The following is a 14,202-nucleotide window of genomic DNA, read 5'->3' as shown; positions in this document are numbered from 1 at the left end:
CCTTCCGTTAAGAAAGTACACAAATATACCCCTCAATTGACATAATTCCCAATTCCACCATTAATTACCCGATTTAACTTAAAAAAAACCATGCCCGCCCCGCCCCGACCGGTAAATTAAATTCTTTCCACCCAAATATATCCACCACCACTACAACTGACCCAACACAACCACCATCACCACTCATGAATTGGGATGTTGTCTCTAAGATAGGCTAAAATTAGCGTTGAACTTTAATTTAATTTATAGTTTCTAATTTTGTGACTTCAAGTTATGAGCAGACTGGCATTATATATAATCAATTGTTATGCGAGCATTTGGAATTACAGTAGCCTACTAACACACTCCTAACGCTTCAGCCATGTCAAAAAATACCATAGTTGTTATCATGATTATTGCCTTTTACCTCTGCCATATCAATTCTGCATCAAGTTTTGTGATGCCAAGGGAATGGGATGAATCATTGTTACCATCTTCTGGCTCGCTACAACTGATTAAAAATGATGAACGGTTGTGTATAGGAGTAGCGTTGTGGTTGTGGTGGTGAAGTGGTGTTTGTGTTGGGTCGGTTGTAGTGGTGGGTGGTATATTTGGGTGGAAAGAATTTAATTTGAGGGTTGGGGCGGGGCGGGCATGGATTTTTTAAGTTTAATCGGGCAATTAATGGTGGAATTGGGGATTCTGTCAACTGAGGGGTATATTTGTGTATTTTCTTAACGGAAGGGGTATATTTATCTACTTTTTGACTAACGGAAAGGGTATATTTATCTTTGACTAACGGAAGGTATATTTAACTATTATACTAAAGTAGAGGGGTATATTTAACCCTTTTCCCTAATTTTAATGTGCTCGCATAACATGAATTGAGTAGCAAGTTATATCCATCCTAACATACATCCTCAACAATTACAGCTCAATGAACTTATATGAATCTCATTGTCCAGTTGCTCCATTTAAGCTCATCTCAGTCCAATGCTATACAACAACAACATACCCAGTAAAATCCCACAATGAGGTCTGGGGAGGGTAAACTGTGCGCAGACCATACCCCTATCTCGGAAGACAGGGAGGCTGTTTCCGAAAAACCCTCGGCTCAAGAGAAATCATAACGAGAAAGGTTAGATAAGCACAAGCAGTTCAAAGCAGAATGCAAATGAAACTAAAGAAAGCGAATAAGTCCGAATAAAGCAGTCTGGAAAAAAAAGGGAACAGTAGCTACCACAGATAAATAAGATAATCGAAGTACAAGAAACCACATATAGTAGCAAGAAACAAAGGGCAATAGACTATAGATCGAAACGACTACCTACTAGCCTTCCATCCTAATTTGAGTCCTCCAAAACCTCCTATCTAGGGTCATGTCTTCGATAAGCTGAACCTGCGCCATGTTCTGTCTCAGCACCTTTCCCCAATACTTTTTCAGCCTACCCCGACCTCTTCTGAAACCATCCATAGCTAACCTCTCACACCTCCGCACTGGAGCGTCTCTGCCTCTCCTCCTCACATGCCCAAACTATCTCAGCCTCGCTTCCCTCATCTTGTCCTCCACTGATGCTACTCTAACCTTATCCCAGATATCTTCATTCCTAATCCTATCTCGCCTGGTGTGCCCACACATCCATCGCAGCATTCTCATTTCCGCAACTTTCATCTTTTGGACATGAGAGCTCTTGACTGCCCAACACTATGCCCCGTACAACAAGGCTGGTCTCACAACCACTTTGTAGAACCTGCCTTTAAGTTTTAATGGCACCTTCTTATCACACAGCACTCCTGAAGCAAGCCTCCATTTCATCCACCCTGCGCCAATACGATATGAGACATCATCATCAATATCCCCATTTTCTTGTATAATAGACCCGAGATATTTGAAACTTCTTTTCTTTAGGATGACCTGGGTACCAAGCCTCACTTCCACGCCAGACTCATGTGTCACGTCACTGAACTTGCATTCCATGTACACTGTCTTGGTCCTACTCAACTTGAACCCTTTAGACTCCAGAATTTGTCTCCAGACCTCCAGCTTAGCGTTCACTCTGCTGCGTCTCGTCGATCAAGACTATGTCATCCGCAAATAACATACACCATGGCACCTCACCTTGAATTCGCCGCGTCAGACAATCCATCACTAGAGCAAATAAAAATGGGCTAAGAGCTGATCCTTGGTGCAACCCCATCTCCACTGGGAAGTACTCCGAGTCTCCTCCCACTGTCCTTACCCTGGTCTTGGCTCCCTCATACATGTCCTTGATCGCCCTAGTGTACGCTACAGGTACACCTTTGGCCTCCAAGCATCTCCATAAAACCTCTCTTGGCACTTTGTCGTAAGCCTTTTCTAGGTCGATGAAAACCATGTGCAGGTCCTTCTTCCTCGCCCTATACTGCTCCACTAGTCTCCTCACAAGATGGATGGTTTCTGTAGTCGAGCGCCCCGGCATGAATCCGAACTGGTTCTCTGAAATGAGCACGCCTCTTCTCACCCTCATCTCCACCACCCTTTCCCACACCTTCATAGTGTGGCTTATCAGCTTGATCCCTCTATAGTTGTTGCAACTTTGAATATCACCTTTGTTCTTATACAAAGGGACCATCATACTCCACCTCCATTCCTTAGGCATCTTCACCGTCTTAAAAATAACATTAAACAATCCAGTCAACCACTCCAAACCTGCCCTGCCCGCACTCTTCCAAAACTCCCCAGGGATCTCGTCAGGACCGGTAGCTCTTCCCCTGCGCATCCTGCGAACAGTACCCTTAACCTCCTCCACCTTTATACTCCTACAATCTCAATCCAATGCTATATAAAATAAAATTTGAAACAGCCTATGACAAGAAGGAAAAAAGTTTCTCTAGCACTAGAAGTTCTCTATAATTTCTAATGGCATATAAATCTCTAACAAGACAAAAATGACTCGCAGCAAATATTGGACCTAAGTAATTGTACTAACATGACTATAACCTAATCCTAATTAATTGGTATCAACTATATAGATCTTTTTCTTCTATTATCCCCCATTTTTCGCTAGTTCTACACAAAATCCAAAAGATTGCTGATCTTTCAAAACAACTTTCTTTCATGTGATTTAAGATCTAAAGTGATAGGCATGCATCCGGATGGATTTGAACTATGGCCATGGGCCTGCGAAACAGGCAGAATCCTCACACTTAACCAATGCACCCGCGGTCCCCCACTTATAAAATGTAATTGAACAAGGGCAAACAAACCTTTCCCCATCCATGCAGAAAGACAAGGCACCCGAGGATAATACCCCAATGCCCTGAACAGTATAAGTAGGTGGATCATCCTTTGAAGCAGGTGTCCTTAACAGAGTTTCCCAGCAACATAGCAATGGAGGACGCTCCTTCCAGTCAAGAGTGAAGTCACGGTTTATACCATTTTCAAATTGTTTCTCCAATTCCTGCTCCTCAATGCTAGAGGACTGAACATTCAGACAAAGCGAAAGCAGAGTATCTTTTCCTTTGGCAGATGACCAAAATAATCTCAAAGCTAGCAAGCATGAAAGCATTTCTTTCCCAGCAGGCAGGACCTGATATTTTTGCAAAAGGAAGTAATGTCAGAAGATTCACAAATGAGCGGAAACTAAAGGCAAGAAATATACTTGTTAAGTTACATTAATAAAAGAAAACAGGAAAAGTTTTAGTTGAGTCATATCATCTTAAAACCTAGTTAGAAATTGAATAAAAATACTAACCCAGGTTCAGGGTACCAGTAAAAACCCCAATTATATTTTACATGGGCTGAAATCCAAATGACATAAAAATGTTCCCCACAGAATACAGTTATGATTTTTGGAGACCAATCCCGAGGCAAAAATATTATTCTCTAAAAATTACTTCAACTGGGTGAGTCATGTGCAACATTGATATTTCGGTAGAAGTACAGGTAGTGGACTGGGGAGGTGTGTGTGGAGGGTGGGGTAGGGGGTTTGGGGGGGGGGGGGGGGGGGATAGTGTTTGCTGTAAATTTGAATCAGGTAACGGTATATTCTTCCGCACCAAGATGGAACTGGTACGTCAAGTATTTACGGAACAAAGGAAGCCCTGTAAATTACAGGAAATCAAAGTCAAGTATTTACAGAACAAGGAAAGCTCTGTAAATTACAGGAAATCAAAAAGGTCTACAAGTGATTCTGGATCCTCTATATAGTTCTCTTTACACCAGAATTGAAAAGACAAAATACAATTCAGTTTAATTCTCTGTATAGAACTACATTTATCCTCAAAACATCTACTAACTGCATACTTGCTAGGACTACAGGAGCAACTTGTATATAACTGGAATATAGAGACTTGTAGCTGCAAACACTTTGCACCTTTTATATTACCAGTTTGAAAAAAGGCCTAGATTATTTGTTTTTAAGAATGGTAACAATTTTTATATCGATGCACAAAAGTTGTGCAAGAGCCATATATACAGATGTGGAGCTTTTCAAAAATTTCTACAATAGCTTCACTATACACTAGAGCTTCTTTAAACCAAAAATAAAATAACAAAAGGGAATTCATCTTGATCTTCTGTATTGAACAATCCTTGCCTATTTGTTTTCTTTACCTGTTGTAAAATATTTTAAAACATTTTCGACGTATAAAACATAATCAAACACCATAAAATGAATATTTTGCCTAAATTTCCTTCTCCTTTCAGGACCGTGGTACGTGTCTCCCACTTTCTTTTTTCTTTTCTTTTTTGCCTTTGTAAACATGCAAAGATTTCTCACTTGGAAAATATAATTGGAAACCAATGGGTTTTTTTCTCACTTGGTATAGAGAACACAATGGATACTGTTAAAGAGGTTTACCCATCAAATTTTGGCTGGCTTCGATATAGTGAATCGGCTAATTAATTTTTTCAAACCTCAAATCTTATTTGTCTTGTCAAACAACATTAACAAACACAACAAACATCCTTGGCAGTCGCTGGTTCTTCTACCACAAAAGTTTTATATAACCCTTCACCCCTCTCTTCTGTCTCCTGGAGTGTGTAGTGATCATGAGTTTCCCACCTCATTGAAAATTTCCCCCTAATTTCTCTTTTTCTTGCTATACATGTGAGATATATATGATTGAGAAAAGAGAAGGGAAAGAGATGGTTGTTGGAGAAATGCTACTAAATATCTTGGGGATAGGGGATGCTTACAAACTATACTAACAGTTTTTGTTAGGAATCTCTTAGAGCCCGTTTGGATTGACTTATAAGTTGCTTATAAGCCAAAAAAAATAAGTTAGACTACCCCACTTATTTTAACAGGCTCTTAGCGCTCCATTATTCTTTCTACTTCGTCTTATAACACTTTCTACTCTAACTTGGATCTTCAATCTAAAGGCTAAAAACTGAGTTTTGTACCTTCTTTCTTCCCCCACTACCCATCCACCTCCTTTCGGTATAAGAAAATGGAGAAGTACGCAACCGTTACAAGCAAGTTTTGCAAAATATGAAAACCAAAAACAGGTAGCAGATTAGTTTTAAAATAGAAGAGTTGCGTGAGAATGAAAATAAGAAAAAAATTTGTTAACCAAAAGACCTGTGTATATCAAAATATCAACCCAAAGAGTCATAATAGGAGAATCAAGATCTCATTCAAAAAAGACGGATACTATGAGTACTTTATTTCAGGAATGAAAATGCTTTAATTTCCCAAAGGACCGAAGGAGCAAATATTATAATGCACTAGTTACAAATAGAAATAAAAATGTTGATGGTTCCCAGCCAACCCACTAAAAAACAAGAGGAGAAAACGTCAACGTATCATAATATTAGACACTGCAGCATAACTTACAAATCAAAATCCAAGGAAATTTGAATGCTACCAAACTTCAGAAGCTTAACCAAAATCTTTTTTGATCAAGATGCTTAACAAAAAACTTAAACTGATTTCCAGAAAGCAACTACCAATTAGAGCATAAATAAGATGCACCGCAGCCCATGAGTAATCATACCCAAGCCATAAACAAAAACAGATAACGAATAGGAAATACCTTGGAAAATTTAAGGAGCAAAGACAAAAGCAAGCAACTTTCTTCAGCAGTCATATCTTCAGGGACGTGTCTAGAAATCACAATAAATACACCAGAAACATAAGCATCAATAGAAAACCATAAGAATTCAATACAACCAAAAAAAGCTACAAACGAAACCAGATAGCTGAACACATGCAACCCTAGCTAACCTCTCAACTATTCCCGGGGTTTGCAGAGAAGCTTTGCACTCATTAAGTAGTCGAATGGACTTGAATACAGGGAGACACCAACTAATAAGTGAAAACCCTTTCTGAGGTAACTGTTTTGCATCTGAGCTAGCAGCTGCTAAACACATTTCTAGAACCTTGATTAGCATCTGAAGTCCACCCTCCTTCAAGAATAACCGCTGAGCACAAAAAGAGGCGGGCAGCTGCTTAGTAACAGATACATATACATAACTATAAAGCAGATTGAACTTATAAGTGAATGCTTAGTAACAGGTACATTTGTAAAACTAGTTAAGCAGATTGGATTTGTAAGTGAATGTAGACACCTTTCCATGTGGGTGCTCTAATAGTAGAGACAGAAAGGAGAGCAATCGCTGGATCTGAAAGAGAACAGTTTCCAATCATAAGTAAACAAGTTCAAGATAATAACCTGGGAAAAAACAGAAAAAATATTATTGCTATGACACATGTAAAGAGGGAAAGTAAATACAACCTTGTAAGCATCCAAATCACACAATGGCAATTTTTCAGAAAGACGATCACCAATCCACAATACCATTGGCCGTAGAAGTACTGAAGCATTATCACTGCTTATACATGCAATACGAATAATGAACACTCGCAGCATGTCTTGGATGACCACCAATGTCTGATAAATAGCACCTTAATCATCAGACAAATTGCAAATCAAGGATAAATGAAAATATTCTCCAGAACTGCCTATTAAACCCCTAAAACCACACATAAGCATCTGAAGATAATAGAAAGAAAACTGGGGACTAATAAATAATTACTTACACTGGTGGAGCAACAAAGGATAATCTGCGCGAGTTTGCCCAAGTGTGGTTTCAACTGGCCAAGAAGCTTCTCCCGTAGTCCATCCTGCAAGAACCAATTAATCTCCTTCTCCTTCTTAGGTCCTAATAATGTCCTCACAGCCAAGGTTCTCAGGACACTCAATGTGGGTGTTCCATTTTCCCAAAGCCAGACCCCTTCCTCTGCGAATAAGTCATTCTTGAATGTACGTACATATATGATCCAGAGAAGAGATAGTCAGATTCCAACTAGCATCACACAACATATTAGAAAAAATGAACATCAAGCTTGCTGCTGAAGAATGACCGAGTTATCAAACGTCACATACCAATATGCAAAGCAGACTACAGATTTCCTTGGGACCCAACGCCAACATCGAAGTTGCATGAAGACTATCTAGGAGGAAATGAAAAAGGCCAGGAGTCCAACCATAAACTGGCCAACAGGCTAACGCAGACACTAGAAGATCGCAAGCAGCTTGAAACCCAAGTGCAAAACTGGGGTAAGGATAGGATACATCTGCTGCACAGGCAGCTAACTTCGGACTGCAACAAAAGAATAAAATTAGTTAAATAAAGACAGGAGGAGAAACTAAGTAAACAGAATTGCTGGATTTAGATGAAAGTGCAAGACTTGTAAGACGTTTCCCTTACCTCACTTCTCTGTGCAACTGTAGAAGAGCATTTACTAGTTTAGTATTCCTGTGCTGCTCCTTAGCTTCCTACAAATGGAGTAAGATAACAACTTGCCTCTGTCAGGAATATGTTGTGCAATGAAGAACTTGAGAAAAGATTGATCATAGAGCTAATAAAAGGTAACACCCAAAACAGAGATGTGCAAGAAAGGGAAACTGCTAATTGAATTAGATCTAACAGTACAATAGACAGCAATTACTCCAAAACATCTTGTAACTTCTGTTTTGGCATGAGCTTAATGCTAATTGCGCTAACATAAGCACTCACTAGTAGTTTATAAAACATGGAGAATCTTGTTTCAGGACATAAATATGGCAATGCTCATGCAAGGTCGACCTGCTCTACATTTCAATGAGGAAGGACAGATAACGCAAAGAGCAAGCATATGAAGACTAGCACTGGAAGAAAAAACTAGAAATTGTAACAGCAAGTACTTTCTCCCCAAAAATAGTCAGTACAAACCTTTAGCTTCTGCAATAGATTAATCAACAGCACCAGACAGGGAATTAGTAAATCAAGGAGGGTCTGTTCACGATTACGTTCCAGTAATAAATCTGAAGTTGAATTGCATTCTGTACCCTCATCAACTAGGTAATCTGTCAAGGAAAAATGGAAACAACACGAGAAGATTGTAATGAACCAACATATACTTTCTGGGGTCAGGAAAAACCAGAAGGTAAAATAGAGAAAGGAATTGATGATATGATGCCACAACTAAATAAAAGTAAAATATTCATTAGAAACCTAAGTTAGATCTTCCTAAAAAGGCTCCCCAAGAACGACGTCCATAGAGCATTAGGGTCAAAAAGACAGATATCTGTCAGAAACAGAAGCTCCAAAGCATGCCAATTTATTATTCATCAAATAAGGGAAGCCTATAATTTGCATACTGACGCGATTTGATTGATGGAACTGACAAATCTGGGGGGGGGGATTCTCTTTTGCTTTCCAGGGGCTCTGGTCGCAGTGGAATGGAATTAGGGAACTGCAATCTAGCATTTGCTACAGAAGCACTATGTTAACTGCCACGTGACGCTTGGTCCCGTTCATGTGGCACTGCATAATGATAAGGGACTCCAAGAACAGATTAAAATCCATATTTCCTACTATTCCCTTCAGGATGTCTGATAAAATTGGAGCGATACAGAGAAGATAAGCATGGCTCCAGAGCAAAGATGACACGCAAAAGTTGAAAATTAGTCCATTCCACTGTGGAACTTGTGGGTGCACAGAGATCTTTTTTGGACTTTGTTAGCTCCGTATCTTTAGTATAGGGTACATTGAAATGGAGCTAACAATTTCACTTTTGTACTATTTGCATCTTCTTGACACTCTTCATCAAAAAAAAAAATCCTCTTGACGCCATCAAATGATATCACTTTCTCAATGAAAAAAAAAAGGACAGATTTGGGATCTTTTCCCAAGTCTTTTGGTGCACAATGGGTGATGCTCAAAGTGTTAGAAACTTATTAGAATGCTGGCTCTGCCTGGCATTCCTCTTTACAAAGGATTGAAACAGATCTAGAAAACCATTCATCTTTGCATCATATGGACTAATTGGGTAGAAAGAAATAAGAGATGTTTTCAAGGCCAAAGAATCATATTTCTGTTAAAAATAGATGCTTACAATACTTCAATTTCTGGTGTAGGGATAGCATGATTGAAAGCCTGGCACAGTACATAAATTTTTTGGATCTGCTGGGAATGAAACTGTAACAGCAGTTCTGTAAGATTCTATCTGCAATTGAGGTATCTTGGGACTAGAAAAGCCGAGAAGGCTGCCCATAATTCTCACAAGCCTAAGAGGGCTGCCAATGCTTCTTTGTCTTCATGGAGTAGAAGCATCCAGAACAAAACGAAGAATCTTGTATGATTTCTTCAAAACATGTTGGATGATTTTAACAGCAAAGGCCATAATGGCAAACTCTTTTTTTATGACCAAGAAATCTGCCTGGGGTCCACCCTATAGAACCAATCACGGCCTTCGAAACTCAGGATAAAAGACCCGCCCCTTTACCCTTCTCCACTTAAATACCAGGTTTACAAATGGCGTAGGGGCTCGAACCTGGGACCTAACTCAAAGTCGCGCAACTTTTGCCACTAGAACTAAGTCCTGGGTCCTACAAGACATTCTTCACATCCTTTATCGGGAAACACGTTTTAGAGCTACTTTCTTCACATTAAAATAGAGCATTAGATCCAAAAAGAGTTACACGTCCTTTCGATCACTATTAAGATTGACCATAAAATTCCACTCTTTGAGACAGTGAGTCCTTATCAAGACTGATCATGAAATTGCACTTTTTTAGACTATATAAGTCCTTGTGCCGCACCCAAGGATGTGGCTTAGCGGTCAATAAGTTGGAATGGACCTAAGGAGACTAGACTTCAAATCCTAGTAGACGCAAAAGAGTCAGGTGGTTTCTTTCCATCAGTCTAAAAAATAGAGGTTCACGCAAATTGACTCAGACACCATTGCTACCCCATAAGGAGTTTACAGATCAAATGCTTTGACAGAACTAACAAGAAAACTTTTACTGTGAGCAACACAAAGAAGGCACCAAATACAACAATTGATTAAATCATGAAAAAAAATAGTATCAGGAAAGATGATACTTCATTCCAAAGCATAACCAACTTATTAAATAAATACGTAATAAGGCGCGAATGTGGTGCTATGACAGATTTTACAACAAAAGATTATAAACAACTTAGAAGTAAGTTCTTCTGTTTGGGGTTTTGACCAGTGTCCCATAGTCACAAAATATTGTTGAACGCTTATTTTCTTTTGGATAATTTCAATTTTTGATAGAATGTCACAATCATAATATGTTATGAATACTTTAAACATCCAACAAAGGGGTCAGAAGTTAGTAAAGCAATGTGTATGCATACGAGCATAGCTGAATCTTGAAATTCAAGCAAACATGACGGTTGGAGAAACTGACCATATATGTTTGAGGACCTCTCAAGCATGAGCCTGCAGTTGATCAAAACAGCATGGATAACCATGACAGCGCCTTCATCATAAAGAGCAGCAGTGACGGCCTTCACCAACAAACAACACTATTACACAAGAGTTTTCTCTAGTAAACATGCAATATGATCAAAATAACACCACTAGTGTCATACCGAATTATCAGAAATAAAAGCCAAAATTCGAAAGGCTGTTGTCAGTTGAACAACTGATGAGTCACGAAGTACAACACCAGGAAAATCCTTCTCAGTGATGCGTTTCCCAAGCAAATTCTCTATGATATTACCATCAGTGTAGGAAGAATCCCCAATGACATTATCAACATCCATGCCATCAGATGCCAAAAGACTTGTTGAGGCCATGTGAGCATCTCCTCCAGAAGCTAAGATAGCAGTATAGCGTAAAAGACCAATTGCTCCACTCCTGTGGTACACCACACTAGCATCAATCCAGTCCAAAAGCCTAGCAGGAGCATCTTTTTTGCTGGATCCTGGGGAGGAGGAATGTAAGACTCTATGAAGTTCTTTAGCATGTCCAATCCAAGACCCCAAAGAAGATGCACTTGAGTCCGAAACAATGACCTCAAAAATTTCAGCCGTAGAGTGGAAGATAGCTAGGTTCAAAGGTGAAGCTCCTGAAAAATCAAGAAGTTATTATACATGCTGCAAAGACTTTCAAAATTCAATGTAATCAGTATAGAGTAGCATCGATTCCATATTTTCTTGAGGTAAAAATTGCTGCAAAATGAACTCTAAAGTACCACTATTTGGGGAAACTGGATCCAATTCCCTGACTGAATGTAGTATCGCAATTAAAGCTGAAAGAGCCTACATTATACAAAAGAAATTTCAGACCATGGAAATAAAACACCTGAGATGGTCAAATGCATATCAAGGAGCAAGGGAAAACTCTGTTATTAGAGTTTCAAAATGAATCCATAAATGATAAGCTATAAATAATAAGGATGACGACAGTAACTGTGAAGACAATAACCCTTACACATGAAGCTTTAACATATTTCCACTTTTTATTAGAGCGATGCAGAATAAGAGCATATTACCTCGGGGAAATGAACCAGAGCCAACAAAGCTTGGCGACCACAATCAGATCTGGGGAACATCTCAAAAGCATTCATTAAAAGGCTTTAGAGATCGTTATCCTTTAGCATAAAATAGAAAAAGCTCTTACCTGGCAAGACCACAGAGCTGCCATACTATCCACAACAAATCTTCAGAGTCTGGACTTGATGTCGCTAAACAATCTATGGCATTGATCTGCAACAAGTACAAGAGGAAACAAAAATACAGTTGATTACCAGAGAGAAAATATGAACACAAAAGAGTTTAAGGGTGAGGACCGAGGAGCTGCGAGAAGAATTGGTTTTTTTTTTTTTAATTAAGTAGTAATAAATTTCATTAAAAAGGGCAAAAGAAAAGCCCGCATACAAGAAGTAAGTTGTGGGAAGGTTTGTTTCGTTGCTTTCTTTCATGTCTATATAACTCAGCAGAGTTTAGAGGAACAAAGAAACACGGAAGACATGTATTTTCAACAATAACCAGAACTCACTGCCTTCAAATGCATCTCAATGATCAGTGCAACATCGCGTGGATGACAAAAGAAACCCTTGGATATTAGGACAGATGCATGTCGAAGGGAAATGGACTCTTCCTTCTTCCAATTATCAGTACCCCTTAAGGCATGAATTATTGTAGTGGCAACTTCAGGGTCACGACCAAGAAATATCAACCCTGAAAACAGAAAAAGTATATATAACAGAAAGACTTCGAAGTGTTTGATACTGTGAAGTAACACAACATCGAACTGAGGTGGAAAAGCCAAACGTATCATATTAATATAAGCCAAACCTGAGCGAGTAGAAAGAAGAGAAAGAACAATGGCCTCAAAGTATGATACAATATCCACAAACAAGTCCACCGTGCCGGCTGTGTCAGACCATAAAGCAGAAGATGACAATAGAGCAGCAGACAAAGGGAGGAAACCCCTCTCCTGCTCACAAGAAGAAGAAGAATAAAAACAAAAAAGATTTAACAAAGTTAGTTTCAATACAAAGTTTTATTAACAAGAAAAGCAATGAAGTAGACTTTCTGGAAAATCAAAGAAAGGCGAGAGCAAAGGAGGAAAAGTAACCCAATAGAGTGGCCATAGCAGTAATCTCGGAGATATCGCTCCAATGATAACTCTAAGAATGACTTCAATTTGGGAACTCTTGTAAGGAGTTTAAAAACAGCTGTTTTATAAGGTCTTTTTTTTTTACATGAAATTTCTGCTTTATAAGTTTGAATTTCATTTGTTGGTTTTTGTCCTTTTTTATTGGGAAAAGAGGAACTAGATTTGCTCGCATACTATAATTTTGGCTTTCAATCTTAACCCGTTAAAGGCCCAAAGCTTGATCATTATGAATTTTAACCCCAAATTTTCTAGCTCTGAAAATATTTCAATGGTTGACGATTAATTCAGGCTACAAAAGGCATGCTAAAATATACTTAAAGGACCAGTGAATCGACATCACAAACCACCAGTTGGGCAAGCAAAAAAAAAAAAAGAGCTCAGTCTTAGCTAATTATATGGTATTAGTAAAACTATCACAGAAAAAATTATGTGGGGTTCAAAAGGAAATATGGGGAAACAAATGTCCGTTAAGCCTCAAAGAAATAAATTGGTTGCCTACACCATTCTTTTTTGTGCTTGATCCCTATTAGAATGGAGTCATGGTATGGAATCTCTTTCCAGATCCATAAGAATGCTTGATTAAGAATTGAAACAGCTTAGCTAGCCTGGACAAAAAATGATTGTAAATCTGTTCATTACGTTCTGTGCAAGTTGGGTGAACTCTGATTTGTATACATGTATGATTTTATCATATTCTTCAAGATATTCCAACTTTTTCTTATTTTTCAAGTATAAATACATGATATACTCCTTTTTGTTCATTTTACCAGTCTATTTCAAAGTAGGACCACAAGGTCAACTGGTTACATGGATTGCTTAGAAATAGGGGTTCAGTAATTGTGCTTCAGGGAAATCATTGGCCAGATATTCACAAGTAACTCGCACTAGGAATTTCAGACTCACTCTCTTTTTTACTTTCTGGGTCGCTGGGTCCCTCACTGATATATTTTCCCTGTGATTTCAAATAGATTTACAAAAGCTTTTGGAGGATCCGACACAATCATTTTGATAAGTTTATTACAAAAGCTTTTGGAGGATCCGACACAATCATTTTGATAAGTTTATTGTTTCTAAATCTTAAAAGAGAGCATCGATGTCATTTGAAAAGTCAATTAAAATAACAGTATGAATTATTGATCAAAAAATTAGGGAGGTTCACTCTTCACAAATCCACGTTAAGGGAATAGAATTCTGCGAGAACTGAGTCGGTTTACTAAAATGCCCCGCAGTTATACTCTATTAATTTGGTTTCTGTACGTACAAGTAACATGCATTTCAATCAAGTTCTTTTTAGTAAGTGCATTTCAATCAATTCCAT

General features: G+C 38.6%; 1 protein-coding gene and 1 non-coding gene across 2 annotated transcripts in view; one reads left to right on the top strand and one right to left on the bottom strand.

The window, feature by feature from the left end:
- The window catches only part of LOC132632435 (protein virilizer homolog), a 38,760-nt gene that overhangs the window by 4,297 nt on the left and 20,261 nt on the right, over nt 1–14,202 (bottom strand). Inside the window, exons 9-24 of the mRNA XM_060348360.1 lie at nt 12,560–12,701; nt 12,261–12,442; nt 11,883–11,968; nt 11,755–11,803; nt 11,455–11,521; nt 10,850–11,328; nt 10,666–10,765; nt 8,180–8,313; nt 7,676–7,743; nt 7,351–7,567; nt 7,005–7,220; nt 6,700–6,855; nt 6,533–6,586; nt 6,189–6,385; nt 5,998–6,067; nt 3,226–3,548 (exon numbers count right to left, since the gene is read on the bottom strand). Coding sequence (XP_060204343.1) covers nt 3,226–3,548; nt 5,998–6,067; nt 6,189–6,385; nt 6,533–6,586; nt 6,700–6,855; nt 7,005–7,220; nt 7,351–7,567; nt 7,676–7,743; nt 8,180–8,313; nt 10,666–10,765; nt 10,850–11,328; nt 11,455–11,521; nt 11,755–11,803; nt 11,883–11,968; nt 12,261–12,442; nt 12,560–12,701 — 2,540 coding nt within the window. The remainder of the gene's footprint in view (nt 1–3,225; nt 3,549–5,997; nt 6,068–6,188; nt 6,386–6,532; nt 6,587–6,699; nt 6,856–7,004; nt 7,221–7,350; nt 7,568–7,675; nt 7,744–8,179; nt 8,314–10,665; nt 10,766–10,849; nt 11,329–11,454; nt 11,522–11,754; nt 11,804–11,882; nt 11,969–12,260; nt 12,443–12,559; nt 12,702–14,202) is intronic.
- On the top strand, nt 8,826–8,928 carry LOC132634594 (U6 spliceosomal RNA). The gene has a single exon (XR_009580293.1). It is a non-coding gene; the product is annotated as a U6 spliceosomal RNA (small nuclear RNA).

Source organism: Lycium barbarum, chromosome 3, assembly GCF_019175385.1.
Source record: "Lycium barbarum isolate Lr01 chromosome 3, ASM1917538v2, whole genome shotgun sequence".
NCBI classification, from domain to species: Eukaryota; Viridiplantae; Streptophyta; class Magnoliopsida; order Solanales; family Solanaceae; genus Lycium; species Lycium barbarum.
This window is presented reverse-complemented; position numbering and strand designations above follow the sequence as displayed.